This window comes from Medicago sativa, chromosome 4 (assembly GCF_051527215.1).
Source record: "Medicago sativa cultivar Bolivia chromosome 4, Bolivia_mono, whole genome shotgun sequence".
In the NCBI taxonomy this organism is placed as follows: Eukaryota; Viridiplantae; Streptophyta; class Magnoliopsida; order Fabales; family Fabaceae; genus Medicago; species Medicago sativa.
In genome coordinates, this window is record NC_140752.1 from 56,266,262 (window position 1) to 56,284,671 (window position 18,410).

General features: G+C 30.5%; 1 protein-coding gene across 2 annotated transcripts; it reads right to left on the bottom strand.

The window, feature by feature from the left end:
• Window positions 1-558: 558 nt before the first annotated feature.
• LOC146930042 (agamous-like MADS-box protein AGL29) lies at window positions 559-1,711 on the bottom strand. 2 transcript variants are annotated; one of them, XM_085708273.1, is made up of 3 exons: window positions 1,188-1,711; window positions 978-1,067; window positions 559-789 (listed from the first exon to the last, which is right to left on the bottom strand). In XM_085708273.1, the coding sequence occupies exons 1-3, from the start codon at window positions 1,693-1,695 to the stop codon at window positions 713-715; spliced, it is 675 nt and encodes a 224-aa protein (XP_085564399.1). In that variant the 5' UTR covers window positions 1,696-1,711; the 3' UTR covers window positions 559-712. The 2 variants fall into 2 exon arrangements, with proteins under 2 accessions (XP_085564399.1, XP_085564398.1); XM_085708272.1 differs by having other exon boundaries at window positions 559-825.
• Between the last annotated feature and the right edge of the window lie 16,699 nt (window positions 1,712-18,410).

Genomic DNA, 18,410 nt, shown 5'->3' on the forward strand with positions numbered 1-18,410 from the left:
TATTTATTTATTATAAACAATTTTATATGCTAAATAAATTAAGTTTATGTTTTCTCCATTATTGAAAATATTCATGATTTTAATTTATCATTTTCATGATTTAAATAATTATTTTTCTTGAAAAAAATGATTTAAATAACTCTTTAAGCGTAGCTGTTTTAATTTATCATTTTCATGATTTAAATAATTCTTTTTATTGAAAAAAATGATTTAAATAACTCTTTAAGCATAGCTGACACTAAATACGGATATCTCTTCAAATGAGATTTGAACTAAGATTTGTTGTCTTGTAGGAGTTTAACACAGTCTCCTGGAGTCAACAACCATCGGTTATAATAATAATAATAATAATAATAATAATAATAATAATAATAATTATTATTATTATTATTATTATTATTATTATTATTATTATTATTATTATTATTAAATTGTAAGTCGATCATATTTTTATAATGACTAACAAAATTTATATTTAAAAAGTACAACAGTATTCCAACCAAATAGAATCATTATCAAAATTTTAAAAAAATACATCATAATAAACTGTAATTCAAACACAATACAACCACACAAAGAAAAAGACCACACAAAAATAATAAGGAAAAACCAATAACACAGTTGAGACACAATACAAGTAAATATAAACCAGGAACCATCCAAATGATAAAATAGTTGAAGCTATAGTTGAGACCAGTCCATGTTTATCTGATCATATATCTGGAGAAGCATGATCAACACCACTTCCATATCCTCCGCTTGCACCAATAAGGTTGACTCCTTGTGTTTCTATATCATGAGAAGGATTAGCCACCATACCTTTACCTTTTGGATAAAAAAGATTGAATCCATGAAAGGAACGACAATACATAACATATGCTAGATTTGTCACATGAAATATTAAAAGTAAATGTTTGCATGCCTAGTAAATGTCAAGCAAAAAAAATAAAAAATAAAACAGGAATGAGAATTCTTACTTGCACCAACTTCATGATCTTTGTTGATGTCCTCAATGACATAAGGAGGATTTGTTTTGACTCCATTCAGTTCCTCAATGGTAGAAATTACTACAAAAAATTATAACCAGATTCACTTAAAATAATTAGACAAAAAGGATGACATAAAATCATTTGACGTCATTAATAGATCAAATATAACACATAGTTAGTCAGAAGATGTACACTTACCACGAGGGTTAAGCTCTCCTTCATTTTTCAAGAGATTATTTATCAATTTATTTGCGACAACAACTAAGGATTTGTCAATTTCTTTCACTTGATCATATTGGTAGCTTTTAACATCTTCCTCTTGTATCGACCAATATCCAGAACTTTCCAACATCTTCAAATTTTTACGTTGTGCTTCCGCAGCATGCTTTTTATCCAAAAAATCATCATTTTTTTCATTTTGCTGTATAATCTCCAGTTTCATCATTTCCTCTTCTGTTGAAGGATTTTCATCATTCAAACTAGTTTTTCTTATAGATTCAGAAGATGGTTCTCCATAACAAAATGGTTTCCCCGTTGGAGAAAGCATGAGAATATCAACAGAGGCCCCTGAAAGTGTTGTTAACTCAGAGGCCTTGTTGTAAATTCCAGACTTTCTCGTTGTAAATGCAACAAAGAGATCATTCTTACTCTCAATTTTTTTCAACTTTACTTTTTGTTTTCCTCTTGATGGCCTCTTCGGCGCCATTCTTACTCAAGATAATAGTAAGACAATAAAGACAATAAAAAGTTATGAGATGTTTTAAGTCTTGATTTATGTGTTATATATACAAATAAAATACGGGGGTTGTTGAATTTGATAGTCGTGGACAGCTCATACCCATTGTTTTATTGAATTTGGTACCTAAGACATTTATTATTTTAGTTCATGTCACTTTATCATATTAAATCAACTTCAATATATTTTCCATGTTAATTTTTCATATTTGAATATAGGGACAACAAAGTGTTACTTTTTTATGGGGACAAAATATAAAAGTTTGTAATTTAGTAACTAATTACGCATCAACCTGACTCGAGAGAATAGTCTCTCCAGTTGATAATTTTGTAGGGATGAAAAATATATTTAATCTTTGATTATTTTTATGTGAATTTAAATGGACTCAATTTGTCTAACCGATATACATATTTTACAAAGATTTTTCCTTCAATTATAATATATTAAAGGTTGTTTTGGTAGTTAGATCTTGATTATGTAACATCAAGGGATAGAGCTTTAATCCCACCTAGGACAGTTGTAATATAGTTGCTAGTGTCACTTTTATTAATGAAATTTTCCATTTCCTAGTTTTTTTTAAAAAAAAATTTTATCTTAGGACATTTGTTAAATAAAAATTGAAATTTTGTGTTGTATTAAATAAAAAAATTGAAATTTTGTGCAAAAAAAAAAAGAACAAATTTTCAACTCTTATTTAAAAAATTGAATTAATACACAAATACAAATAGAATATATTATACTTTTAAAAATAATTACTTATTATCATTTTCCTTATAGTAAATAAAAATGGTTTTTCTCTACTTTTATTTCTTTATCAATTAAATGCTATTAAATTAAATTGGATTGGATACTTTACATAAATGCTAAATTAAGTATCTTAATTTGACACGACACATTACTTTATTTATTTTTTAAGAAACCACACATTATTTTTTTAAATTAATAAAAATATTAAAATTGGACTTGATCACATAATAATTGTCACATTTGTAAAAAAAAAAAAGTAAATTACACTCTCCTCCTCTAAGAGAAACTTGAATTACACATTTACACTCCATCGAAACGTAAAATTTATACTCCCATCCCTTATAAGATGCTTGAATTACAACTCCATCCCTTAATAATTAAATATGCACTACACATTAATCTACTTTAACATAAATAAATATTTTTATGATATATACTAATTTTCAACCACCATTTAAGAAAAATAAATTTGTTTCTTCATAATTTAAATGTCAATGATAATTAAATTTAAATATTTTGCTATAAATTTTATAATTTAGAGTATAAAATTAAATTTTAAATAACTATACTTTATTGTTTAAATGTCAATGATAATTAAATTTAAATATTTTGCTATAAATTTTATAATTTAGAGTATAAAATTAAATTTTAATAACTATACTTTATTGTCTTTAGTAAATTTTCACATATTTTAATTTTATTTTTTGTTGTTTCATATTTTATAATAGGGTTTAAAACTATATGTTAATGAAATTGTGAATAAAAAATTGCGAAAAATATGTATTTAAATTTTGATTAAACTAAAATATACCCACAATAGTATTTTATTCGATGTGGGTTAGATTATTTTTTTTCTAGATTATTAGAAATTAAAAAAAATTGTTGAGGGTGTAAAGTGTAGATTTTAACATAAGAGATGAGGGGAATGTAATTCAAGCTTCTCTTAAGGGAGAGGAGTGAAATGTTTTCAAATATATTTTGAATAAGAGGGGAGGGAAGTGTATATTTTAACATAGAAGAGGAAGGGAGTGTAATTCAAGCATCTTTGAAGGAAGAGGAGTGTAATTTACTCAAATAATTATTGGGGTGGGGGGGGGGGGGGGGGGGGGGGGGGGGAGGGAGTGTATATTTTAACTTAAGAGGGGAGGGGAGTGTAATTCAAGCTTCTTTTAGGGGAAAGTGTAATTTACTCTTGTAAAAATAATAATTATGTCAACAAGAGTGCCACTTTCAATTTTGAATGTAATTTTAATTGATGTTTCCTGACATATATGTGCTAGTTTAGTGGTATGATTTTAGTCTTATGATGACAGGTTATCTTACGTTATTTTCAGCATGTTTTTCAGTCTTTTTAGTAGTTAATTGAGTTAATAAATAATAGTTTTAGAGAAGTTGATCAAGGTTTAAGGGATATTTTGTAATGTTTTCAAATCAAGTCATGTCATTTTATTTTTTCCCTAAACAAAACAATTTTCTAGGTGTTTTGAGTCTTGTAGTGAAAAAATCATGTAATTTAGCAAAACAAAACACCTCATGGAGGTTTTGAAAGAACTGGAATGAAGTTCAAGAAACCTATGAAGACATTACAAGTTGGTGAAATTTTGTCTCATGTCCCAAGACTTAAGTGAAGAAAGAAAATACTAAAAAAAATGAAGAAAAAGGTGAAATCAACACTAGAGGTTGAGGCCACACACCTCACATGTGCCTCACAAATCCTGGCAATTGGGATAGAGAGCAATCTGCTTTCTGTGTGCTGCTACGTGCCTCATGCATCACTCCACGCACAACACGTGTTGTTCTGGGAAAATATTGATTTTTGATGTATTTTATCTGTGAGTTTGAGGAAATGTCCATTTCTCAATCCAAACCCAGCTGGAAATATGGCAATAAATACAAGATTTTTCATTCAAAAATTCTCATTAATAACTTGGCGGTTCAAGAAGAAGGAAAGTGCTAAGAGCATCAAGAGAAGTCTCTCTCCTCAACTTGTGTTCTTAAAATATGTTTTATTTCTTTTGTATGTCTTGTGTTGCCATGAATAACTAAACACCTATTGATTAAGGCTATAAGATTAACCTCTATCTATTTGTTGGATTTTATTAATACAAATCTTTTATTTAGTTTTTTTTTTTAAGGAAAAGCCTTTTATATAGTTATGATTTGAGATCTATTTAATTTTTGTATGCATCGCCTATTAATGCTTTCATTACCCTGGGGAGTGTGACATACCTAGTAAGTGTGAATGATCTTAAGAGAGGCGCAATTGGTATTAACTGGCTTACATCATAATCGTTGCATATGAGCTTTATCCTTTTTTCCTCTAGTAAGATAGAGTTTGGCCTATCTATTCAATCCATTAGGGTCAATCAATGGTATGTGGTGAAATTCTAAGATTAATAGGTAAAACTGGTACCTCTAGATGAGAGTTCAGAAATATCTATTATACTTATGTTTCATTTACCTATGGGGGTGTAAGTCTTCGCCTTAATAACTATCCGACAATGTACGGTATCATAGAGGAGTGACGACCCTTTACTTTTTATTGCACGTATGACCTTTAGGATCATTGAGGAGCAACATGACATATGGAGGGACGCTAGAACCCACCAAACTAACCACTTGAATCAGAACCCTTGTTTAATAATTGATAATTTTTTGGATTAATCCCAACAAAGAGATAAATGAGATTTGAAGAATCCTAATCATAGCTAAAACTTTGAATCAAATATTTACTTTTCTGCAATCAATCCAACTGCTTTGAACAATCAAATCAAACTAAAAAATTCCCCACATTTTACTTATTTTATTTATCACTTTTAAAAGGTTTAGATAGTTGCCTCGTCGAAACAACAATCATGTAAAGATGATTTTACTTACTATTTTATTACTTGAAAATGGTTTGGTGCAATTGTCAAATTTAGCCATCATCTTATAAGAAAAAAATTCAAATACCCTCATAAATAGTTTTTAAAAATAATTATCTGCATCTTTTGTTTATTTATCAATTAAAAACTCTTAAATTAATTTAGATTCGCTTTACACCACATATTTTTTTTTGGGTGAATATGCCACATATAATTTTATTCAAATAAATATAATAAATTGGATTCAATCTACGGGTGTCGTGGTGCAGTTTAATTCAGTCTTGAGCATAAAACTCAGCCTAAATGTAAGATAAAAAAGCATGTGATTCAATTACATAAACCTATACCTTTACTAATACATTTCTACATATTCTCTTTGTCAGATAATAACTATCACATTTGAAGAAAAAAACAAAAATCTAACAAGAGTTTGTACCACTTTCAATTAGTGTTTTAAAAACTTAATCGAATTGGTTCGTCTACCATGTTAGACTCGGAACCGATGGTATGACCGGTTCGAGCTATCATTGAGAGAATACATGTAATTAAACTAATGTGAACCATATTGAATTGGGCAAAACTAGTAACCCCAGAGAACCGGTCGGGTTAGCAAGTTGGATTGGGTCTACGTATTTTTTAAGGGGAAAACATAAACAAGAAGAGTAGAAGACTAATCCCATCCACAGTCGGTCCTTTAAATTTAGATGCCTTGGGAAAATCATGAGACGGTCCCTTATAAAAAAAAATTAACAAAAAATACACAAGGATAAAAGAAATGAACCAGAAAGATTATTGCACAATATTTTCATTTGACACTGTGTGAATGAACAAGAATATGGATCTTTGAAATGTGAACCAACTGACTCTAAACTAAGATTCCTGCTCCAAAGTCTACACTTGACACTTGAGAATTTATTGACTAAAGAGAGCATGTTTTACACAATAGCACACATTGATCACAATTCAATGTTTATATTCATTAACCACTATTAATAGACTTCTTCCTCCTCCTCCTCCTCCTCCAATAAATAGTTTGATTTTTTACTATTATATTTATATAAAAAAAATTGTATGACTATTAAATAAATAAATGGATCATTTGGTACCTACTTTTAAGAGACTATATTATATCTATACGACATCGACACTTATGATTTTGGTTGTTGTCGAATGTCAATGACTTGTGTTTTTGTGTTAAAAAATTGAGATGGAGAGATTAGAGATTGAGAATTAGAAAGAAAGGATACACATAAACTCGAGTAAAATAATATGAGTTTAGAGTGTTAATATATAAGACCTAAAAATTTGACTCTTAAATTTTTCATACTTCATAGCATTATTCTAATTTTAGTGCCCCAATTGTTGGCAAATATTTTACATAATTTAAATTTAAATAATATAAAATTCTCTTTAATACACACACACACACACACATATATATATATATATATATATATATATATATATATATATATATATATATATATATATATATATATATATATGGTACCACTAAAAGTATGATGCCCTAGACTACCGTCCCATCAACCCATGCTCAGGGCCACCCCTGATCCAATCAACCATGGTTTTTCCTTCCAGAAGCTCTTCGAAAGGAAGATCGGTATCTTCTTTAGTTAGAGAATCCGATAGTTAACCATTTGTCATAACTCAATACCAGTAGGTTTGAGAATAAACACATGAAAATTGCATCTTTGTGACATGAAAGAACATGTGGAGTAGCGTGCATTATGAGATATATTCTTACAATTTTTGTTAATTTGATTTTTTATGGAAATTTAGGTTGTGTTTGTTTCAAGTTTACCAAATTTATTTTTAAGAATACCTTTTTTTTTGAAATATGAAGATGTGAATTTTATTTTAAGGTATCTAGAAAAACAATGTTTGGTTAAAATTATAATATTCGTATGAACATTAAAAATAAGGATTATAAAAGGTAGTTACTAATATTACTCTTATTCCAAAAGGTGATTCTCAGACTTCAATGAAGGATTGGCGGCCTATTTCTCTCTGTAATGTTGTGTATAAAATAGTAGCCAAGGTGCTTGCTAACAGGCTCAAACAGGTACTCGATAAATGTATCTCTATTAATCAGTCAGCTTTTGTCCCAGGTCGATCTATCTTAGACAATGCAATGGTGGCTATTGAAATTGTTCACTTTATGAAGGCTAAGGCAAAAGGAAAGAGTGGAGATGTTGCACTTAAGTTGGACATTAGTAAAGCATATGATAGATTAGATTGGGATTACCTACGAGAAATTATGATTCAAATGGGTTTTTCATCTCGATGGGTTAGTTGAATTATGCTTTGTGTTGAGACGGTTGATTACTCGGTATTGGTTAATGGAGCATCAGTGGGTCCTATTGTGCCAGGACACGGCCTCCGTCAGGGGGATCCCCTCTCACCTTATTTATTCATCATTTGTGCGGAAGGACTCTCCTCCCTTATTCGTGAAGCTGAACGTTGCAATAATATTAGAGGTACTTCGATATGCACAAATGCACCAGTTATTTCTCATCTTCTCTTTGCAGACGATTGTTTTCTTTTCTTTAGAGCTTGTGAAAGAGAGGCTGTTTGTATGAAAAATATTTGACTACTTATGAAGAAGCTTCGGGGCAAGCCATTAATCTCCAGAAGTCCGAATTATTTTGTAGTTGCAATACTCCAGATGATTTAAAGAATCTCATTGCTACTACTCTCGGTGTTCGTCAAGTGCTGGGTACAGGTAAATATCTTGGAATACCTTCTATAATTGGCCGTAGCAAACATGCAACTTTTAAATTTATTAAGGATCGCATCTGGAATAAAATAAACTCCTGGAGTAGTAGATGTCTCTCGCAGGCTGGAAGGGAGGTTCTCATTAAGTCTGTTTTGCAATCTATTCCTTCCTATGTGATGAGTATCTTCCTTATTCCGGGATCCCTCATAAATGAGATAGAAAAAATGTTAAATTCCTTCTGGTGGGGTCATAATTCAGCAAACTCTCGAGGATTGCACTGGCTATCTTGGGAGCGACTTTCAGTTCCAAAGGTGTTTGGAGGGATGGGAGTTAAGGACCTTAAGGCTTTTAATATGGCTATGATTGGTAAACAAGCGTGGAAGTTGGTTTCTTCTCCGCAGTCTCTAATCACTCGTTTACTCAAAGCTAAATATTTTCCTCGATGTGACTATTTTGGAGCTAGCATAGGCCATAATCCTAGTTATGTTTGGCGTAGTATTTGGAGTGCTAAAGATGTGATTCGGCATGGTTTTCAGTGGAGTATAGGTACAGGTGAACACATACCAGTTTGGGATCACCCTTGGATCAGTAATGTTGCACGAATTTTACCATCAACTCATCATCACTTGGAGTGGCCTTCCATCACTGTCTCTGACTTGTTGATTACACCCATGAAACAGTGGAATATGGAGCTCATTAATACTTTTTTTGACACTGTTACTGCTAGAAATATTTTTAACACTCCGTTGCTTCCTTCGGTTACTCACGATGTGCCTGTTTGGAAGTTTGAAAGGGATGGTACTTATTCAATTAGAAGTGCTTATAAGGACATTCTGAATCATGATGTGGCAGTTGTTCAACACCGTGTGTCGGGTAGCTGGAATTGTATCTGGAGTTTAAAATTGCCCCCGAAAGTTAAGAATTTCCTTTGGCGAGCTTGCCGTAATTGCTTGCCCACGAGAATCCGTTTGCAATCTAAAGGTGTTCAGTGTACTGATAGGTGTGCAGTGTGTGATGATTTTGGAGAGGATAGCACTCATTTGTTCTTTATGTGCAGTAAAAGTATGCTTTGTTGGCAACGTATTGGCTTATGGAGCCCTCTGATGGCTGTTTTTGATATTAATGTCAGCTTTCCAACTAATGTGTTTGCTATCCTACAACATTTGGATCAGCAGCAAAAGCAAATTTTCAGTGTGACCCTTTGGAGTATTTGGAAGCATCGAAACAATAAGGTGTGGAACAACATTATTGAAACAGCTCAAGCTATTTGTGCTCGTGCAGGTTCTCTTCTTACTAGCTGGAGGAATGCTCAGAATATCCGATATCCTATCCCTCAGAATCCTGACACCCCGAATGTTTTGAAGTGGATCAAACCAAGTCCCGGCAGGTTTACGTGTAATGTTGATGCGTCCTTCTCTCAAGCTCGGAATCGGGTCGGTATTGGTGTATGCATTCGTGATGAAGAAGGTCGCTTTGTTTTAGCCAAGACTGAATGGATGACTCCGCTCCTTGATGTGGATTTGGGTGAGGCTTTGGGTTTATTATCAGCAATGTACTGGGTTCGCGATCTGCAACTAGGTATTGTGGACTTTGAGCTTCACTCCAAAACTGTGGTAGACAGTCTTTATGGTAGTAAAAGTGGCGTCTCTAATTTTAGCGCAGTTATTAATGATTGTAGACGTCTGTTAGCTTCTGATTTAGTAACCTCTGATGTTAGGTTCATTCGGAGACAAGCCAACGAAGTCGCTCATAGCTTTGCTAGAGTGGCTTTGCGTCATGCTAGTTTCCATATTCATATTAGGATTCCATCTTGTATCTCTACTATTATTATGAATGAAATGCAATAAGCTTCTCTTTGTCAAAAAAAAAAAAAAAGGTAGTTACACATTAATTTATTCTCATCTTCATAGGATCGGAACTCTATTCCCACCATTTTCTTTAGGGAAATTTTTCTATTCCTACAAACATTTTGTACCTTGAAATAAAATTTAGTAAACTTATAACAAACATAGACATGTGTACTTCTATTATTTTATTTCCAGAAATCTAGAAACTTTGTCAAAAAAAAAAAAACTTGAAACAAAAAACGTGGTTGATTAAATATACCTATCATATATACCAACCTTCAGACCAACACATTTTCAGGGACGAGTGAAGGAGCTGGAAAGCATAAAATTTCCCCCTTTGATCCAATAACAATTATCAATATGCTCTTAAGAATTTATATTGCATGTGGATCAAAGAAAGTCCGTCTTGTATTTCTGCAGTATTGACATTCGATATATTACCAGATTTTCGTTAATAAAATTGTCTTTAAGGTAAAAAAAAATTATAAAATACAAATAGATTATTATTTTTGTAAAATCACACATTTATATTTTATTAACTATTATATAATCCATTGACTTTAAATTAAGAATATATACATTTATATTTTATTAACTATTATATAATCCATTGACTTTAAATTAAGAATATATACAAAATATATAAATAACTTTTTACCTAATATTTTTTTGGTGGTGTCCGGGGTTCGAACTCCAGACCTTGAATATATTATGCATTGTCCTTACCAGCTTAGCTAAGCTCACGGGACAACTTTTTACCTAATATAATCCATTGCCTTTAAATTCAGAATATATAGCAAATATATAAATAAGTTTTTACCTAATGTGTCTAGATTTTTCTTGTTTATTTTTTTTTTATCAACTTTTAGATTTAATTCATACTAGACCTCTACCTGTGTACGCACGGGTTATGTTTAAATATGTAACATTTATTTTTGAATGAAAATATGTAACATTTTTGTTTTTAACTATGACAAGGTAAGACACACAAACGAGAATGAAAGGTAATCAGACAACAAGCTGCACCACTAAATCTTTTTGGAGGGAAAAACCAATTCTCTTAACCACTACATCCATCAACCTAAGATACAAAACATTGTTATGCATGACCTTTTGAACTCTAACTTTTAAACATGAGACTTGTGTTTGATTCTCAAGTTAGAAATTGAAGTTATTTTGAACTGATTTCTTGTTTCTTTGAATAATTTTAATAAGCACATTTGTAATACCACGTTCTTAAGAACACTCAAGGTAACTTGTTTAGAAAATAAAACACATGACATGAGAATCATATATGATATTATCTCAATTAATTTTATTATCTTTAAAACATCTAAAGGAGATTCTATTATTTTCCTCAACGATCTCTCATTTTTATGATGACAAACTTATTGAATTTAAGATATCATTTTTTATTCTGGTCTAAATCATACGCATCAAATGAGTTACTAAGACTCCACATCAATTTATTTCATATGTAAATTTGTGAAATTAATTAAAACTCCCCATAAATTTGTGCATGGATGAAATTTTAGTTGAAACAAAAATAGTTCAATGGATCCAACTAGGAGCTGTAACTTCATTAATAATTTAGAATATTACGAAATAATATTAATCAATACAAAAGTGCATGGTACAAAACAAAAATTATTTAACGGTTTAATTGCATGTTTGACCCCTTATGTTTATTTTAGGTTTTAAGTTAGTCTTTTATGTTTTAAAAGTTTCAAGTTGATCCCTTACATTTTAAAGATTTCAAGTTGGTACAGAACGCTACTCACGTTGGAATAAGTTAGCCCCTTCCGCGACATGATATTGAGTTTAATAAAATAAAAAAATTTTAAAAAAAAGTTTTAAAATGATTTTCTAAATAAGTTAAATTTCATCATCCATATTGTCAACCCGAATCTTTAAACGGCAAGTTACAAAATGGACTAACTTATTTCAATGTGAGTAACGTTTTGAACCAACTTGAAACTTTTAAAACATAAGGGATCAACTTAAAACCTAAAATAAACATAATAGATCAGACATGTAATGATGAACAACGTCATTTGGTGTATTGTCAAAGGAACAAAATAAGACCTAATCCTTAATCAACAAAAAAGGCATCCAATTCTTCACCATCTTTTGTCATAAGAAAAAGATATCACAATTAGTAAAATCACAAGGAAGGGGAGAAATCATATGAGGATGAGGAAATGAAGGCTCTTGTCTACCGTCTTATTGGTGCTACCTAACTGAAATAGGCTTGTGAGGGAGAAAGAGTGTCCTTGTTGAAGAGTTCCTCTCCTTTTTGAAGGTTGTGACCCTCCTTTGCGCCTTGATCCCAATATAAGCATCGATGACTGACGAGGTTCAGAGTCTTTGGGTGGAAAAGGCTAGCTTGGAACTCTGGAGGCTGAAAAGCAACAAGGATAAAACTCTTTTAGCAAAGTTGAAGGAGACTTTTGCTTGGTGCAAGGCTGATAAATGAATTGAGTAATACCACAATATTTATAATTATTGATCCACATAGATTTGGTAATTGAACCATTCACATAATTTTATTGTTAAAAGTTAGGGTTTTATAAATAAATGGTTGGTTTGTTTCAGTGACATATTAAAAAGGTTGATATTATTGAGCTTCATTGGTTAATCCTCTAATGTCTTTCCTTTATCGATTATATTCTCCTTCTATCTCAATTATATCTTCAACAATGATTGATGTCTCATAAATAATGATAGATCCATTCCATCCTCAAATTTCTGATGTCTCACTCATTTAACCTGAATCGATACAATGACATTACATTATAATAGTGTGTGATTGTAAACCTGAATCGATGTCTCCCAACTAGAATCTACCCGTACCCTTGCGTAGGTCCCTTATAAAGGAAGAGTATGTCTAGCACACCCTAAGTAAAAAGATCAATTTCAGATTGCACGTCAGAAATGTATTATGTATAGAAATTATAGACATCGATATTACAAAATTGGATATATATATATATATATATATATATATATATATATATATATATATATATATATATATATATATATAGGGTAAAAGGGGTTTGCTAGAACACACCCACTGGTTTTTATGTGGGAGTGTTTTAGCAAGTTATAACTAAAAAGTTAATAAATACACCTTAAGGTGTATGTTGCTATAACACACCTTCTAACAAAAACAAGTGGGTGTGTTCTAGCAAATCCTATAGGGGTTTGCTAGGATACACCGACTTACTTTTTAGAAGGAGTATTTTAGCAAGTGAATAACTAAAAAGTGGTTAAATACACCCTAAGGTGTAGCTTTGCTAAAACACTCCCACATAAAAACTAGTGGGTGTGTTCTAGCAAATCCCATATATATATATATATATATATATATATATATATATATATATATATATATATATAGGGGTTTGCTAGAACACACCCACTAGTTTTTATGTGAGAGTGTTTTAGCAAAGCTACACCTTAGGGTGTATTTAACCACTTTGTAGTTATTCACTTGCTATAACACACCTTCTAAAAAATGAGTGGGTGTATTCTAGCAAATGCCTATAGGAGTTGCTAACATACACCCACTTATTTTTTAAGAATGTGTGTTTTAGCAACACTCACCTTAAAGTGTATTTAACAACTTTTTAGTTATATTTTTGCTAAAACACACCTTAATAAAAACTAGTGGGTGTATCCTAGTAAACCCCATATATATATATATATATATATATATATATATATATATATATATATAACCAGCTAGCGAGACCAAGCATTCACATTAGGTTCCAATTTTTCCAAGATATTGCATCAACTATTTGATCTAAGTGCCTCCAATATTTCCACCTCGTAAAAGCATTATTCCCCTTTCCGATTCTCTCTCTCTCTCTCTCAAAATATATAAAACATCATGGTTCCTAACAAATTATTTAGGTTAGCCGACTTTGCATGAAAATTAGGGTATTCTGTTTGTAAACGTATTAAATAAGTGTACAACAACTTGTCAAAAAAAAAATCTACAGAAACAATAGGTTAAGTTGTTGCAGACCTAATAAAATTAATAAATAATAAGGATAAGGATTAAGATATCTATTAAATTTTTGCTTTGAAAAATATTCACGGTTATTAGAGAGAGAAATGAAAAACTTTTTGCATTTTTTAGATGGAATTTGTTAGGTTAAATAATTGCAAACCTAATTTTCAAATGAGCGGAAAAAAATTAGGTTAAGTTGCTGCAGACTTAACAAAATTAATAAATAAGGTTTAGATGGAATTTGTTAGGTTAAATAATTGCAAACCTAATTTTCAAATGAGCGGAAAAAAATTAGGTTAAGTTGCTGCAGACTTAACAAAATTAATAAATAAGGATTAGAGATACAATATTACAATTAAATGATAATAAAAAAAATTATAAAGAATAAAGATAAAAAGAATACAAAATTATATTGTTGCACGGGTCAATTTCATTTATTACATTTATAGTTAAACATCAAAAATTAATGCAGTTCATGGTTCCTAACAAATTATTTAGGGTAGTTGAGTTTGCATGAAAATTAGGGTATTCTGTTTGTAAACGTATTAAATAAGTGTCCAACAACTTGTCAAAAAAAATCTACAGAAACAATAGGTTAAGTTGTTGCAGACCTAATAAAATTAATAAATAATAAGGATAAGGATTAAGATATCTATTAAATTTTTGCTTTGAAAAATATTCACGGTTATTAGAGAGAAATGAAAAACTTTTTGCATTTTTTTAGATGAAATTTGTTAGGTTAAATAATAGCAAACCTAATTTGCAAATGAGCAGGAAAAAATTAGGTTAAGTTGCTGCAAACTTAACAAAATTAAGACAGATACTACCCACACCCCAAATAATCCAAGTTGCACCCCAAAATTACTAATATACCCTTTAATTAAAATAAAAATTTCAATTCAATTCAAAACCCACAAAACACAGTTACGTGTTCTAAGTTCACGTATCCCCCTCAAACCCAGAAAAAGCCAATCGCGTATTCTAAGTTCACGTATCCCTCAAACCCAGAAAGAAGCCAATTGCGCCTTCATCTCCTTCCTGCCAATCGCACAGTATCCAATTGCGCCAATCGCGTGTCTTCTCCATTAGGTTTGGTAAGTTTTCAATTCTTCATCTCTTTCGGCGATTGGCATATCCGTTGCTTTATTTTCAGTGATTTATCATTTTCTTAGTTGGACTGTGTTGATTCTATGTTCTATTTGAATAAGAATGCTATGATTTTTTACAATGCTATGATTTTTTGTTGTTGTTTGCAATTGGGATTGGTGTTTTCTGGTTGGTGGTTAGCGTGAATTCATTTCACGTATCCTACACATCATTTTAATACGTGAATTCATTTTACGTACCAGTATCTGAATTGAATCATTCAAAACTAAATCTTTGGAACTAACAAACTTTTAGAATAATTTGAGAAAATTACAGAAGTGAATGAGACTGAGTTTTGAATCAGTCAATTTAGTCCTGCAATTTTCACTAAAGGTGAAGGATTAGTAATGGAGAAGACATAGTTTATGTAAAAGTAAATTCAGTTTACATAGTTTATGTAAACTTAGTTTACATGAGTTAAGTAAACTGAGTTTACATACACTATGTAAACTGAGTTTACAGAAGTTAAGTAAACTAAAGTAAACTGAGTTTACACAGTTTATGTAAACTAAGTTTACGTAGTTAATGTAAACTGAGTTTACACAGTTCATGTAAATTGAGTTTATTTGTATGTTATTGCTTTTTTAGAATATGTACGTAAACTAAATTCACGCCAGACATATGTAAACTTAAACTACGTTAAACTTAAATCGATTCCAACAAATCAACTATAAACAAATCGACAGACACATGAAATTAACAACTATAAACATCCATGGTAAAATTAACAACATCGAATAAATCATAGAGCAAACCCTAAATAGAAACTTGAAGAAATTTATGAAATTCACTCACCTGTATAAATCGAGTACGTATCAATGAAATAGATGTTGATTCAATTGACGATTTTAGTAGGTATTGATTGCATATCCATGGTGGTTTGTGGGTGAAAAAGGGGTGAGGGTTCAGAATGACAATGAAAGAACGATTTTTAGAAATTTACATGAAGAGGGCAATTTTGGTATTATTGTAAAATTTTAAATAAATTTGGGTGTAACTAGAATTATATGGGGTGAGACTAGAAAGAGTCCAAAATTAATAAATAAGGATTAGAGATACAATATTACAATTAAATGATAATAAAAAAATTATAAAGAAAAAAGATAAAAAGAATACAAAATTATATTGTTGCACGTGTCAATTTTATTTATTACTTTTATAGTTAAACATCAAAAATTAATGCAGTTCATGGTTCCTAACAAATTATTTAGGGTAGCCGAGTTTGCATGAAAATTAGGGTATTCTGTTTATAATCGTATTAAATAAGTGTATCACAACTTGTCAAAAAAAATCTACAAAAACAATAGGTTAAGTTGTTGCAGACCTAATAAAATTAATAAATAACAAGGATAAGGATTAAGATATCTATTAAATTTTTTGCTTTGAAAAATATTCACGGTTATTAGAGAGAGAAATATTTAGGGTAGCCGAGTTTGCATGAAAATTAGGGTATTCTGTTTGTAAACGTATTAAATAAGTGCACAACAACTTGTCAAAAAAAAAATCTACAGAAACAATAGGTTAAGTTGTTGCAGACCTAATAAAATTAATAAATAATAAGGATAAGGATTAAGATATCTATTACTCCTTCCGTTTCAAAATGAGTGTCGCTTTAGCCAATTGCACACAAATTAAGGAATGAAATAAAGTAGTCAAATGTCATAACAATTTTACCAAATTATCCCAATCAACTATTGATTTGTTTTTCATTAAAGAAAAAATAATACTTTGGAAGTAGTGTAACATAGTATTAATTGAAGGGTAAAATTGAAAAGAAAAAATTATTATTGCATTGGAAACTGAAAGTGACATTCATTTTGAAACAATTTTTTTTGGCTAAAACGACACTCATTTTGAAACGGAGGGAGTAAATTTTTGCTTTGAAAAATATTCACGGTTATTAGAGAGAGAAATGAAAAACTTTTTGCATTTTTTTAGATGGAATTTGTTAGGTTAAATAATTGCAAACCTAATTTGCAAATGAGCGAAAAAAATTAGGTTAAGTTGCTGCAGATTTAACAAAATTAATAAATAAGGATACAACACCCTCAAATTAGGATGAATCTATCTATTTATAGATTTTGCAAAAAGTGAAATTTTGTCAGGTGAATGAGGCGTTCTCTGGGAGAGCGAACATTACTTCACCAATGAGTTTTGCAAAACCACCATTACTCCCCAAGCAAGCCATTACTTTGTTGGGTTATTTTCGCCTATTTCTGAACATTAGCTCCTCACTTGAATCATTGGACGAATGGATGTGCTCGCTGGACGATTTACTGGAAGTATCTTTCTTCATCTTTTGCTCCAACCTTTTATTACTATTTACTTCAATTTTCTGCAAAATGTGTTGGAAGCGATGTAAAAGTAATGGCAATTCAATGTTGACTAGCTATATAATATTTACTTGAATTGTGGTCTTTAATATAGTTTCTTGCAAAATAAGTTATTAAGTACCCTAAAATATATATGTAAATTAATGTAATTTTGGCACTTATGAACTGTCCCAAACTTAGAACTTTGTTGGTCCTCAAATATAAGTCCTAAAAAAAGTAGATTCAAGGTATAAACCTAAATTTTTTCCATTATGCATCACTATCCTAAGGTTTGTGATCAATCAAACACTTTAAGTTAAATCATGAAAGTTCACAAGATTCATGAAAATGAAAAGTCATAAATCAAAGTTTATGAATAGCCATGAATCAAAACAGAATATGAATGAAATGCTTATTCAAAGTAAGATGGCAAATTTCCAGATCCACATTTAATCAATTCAGAATCACTATCCTAACAATTGTGCACATTCAATGGTTGGTATTTCGCTCAATCCAAGTAATGCATTGTTCATGTATGAACAAGTGTGGTGTCCCTCTTGAGCATGAGGCGCACTTCCTTTGCTGGTAATTGGATCTTCCACAATTGGTTGTCAGCTTTTTCGGGTGGTTGGATTGATTTTATGTTTTTTTTTTTTTTTTTTATGACTTTTCTTGTTTATGATTCCATGCACACCTTGTGCTGAGGGAGTAACTGATTCATTTAATTTTATTCTGGCTTAAAAAAATACTGATAAGTGATAAAAAAGAATAATATATAATAAAATGTAAGAGTAAGTATTTTTTTTCATGATAGTAAACTAAAAACGGTCCGTAAATGGGTCTCACACGTACACAAAATTTATTTATAATTTTTGAATTAATAAAAGTACATATTAAGGACTCAATGAGTCCGTAATAAAAAGAAATTGAAACGAGCAAGAGTATCATCAATTTGAGATGGTGAAATCAACTTTTATCTATTTTCTTTCCTCTTTTAATTGTACGGTATGT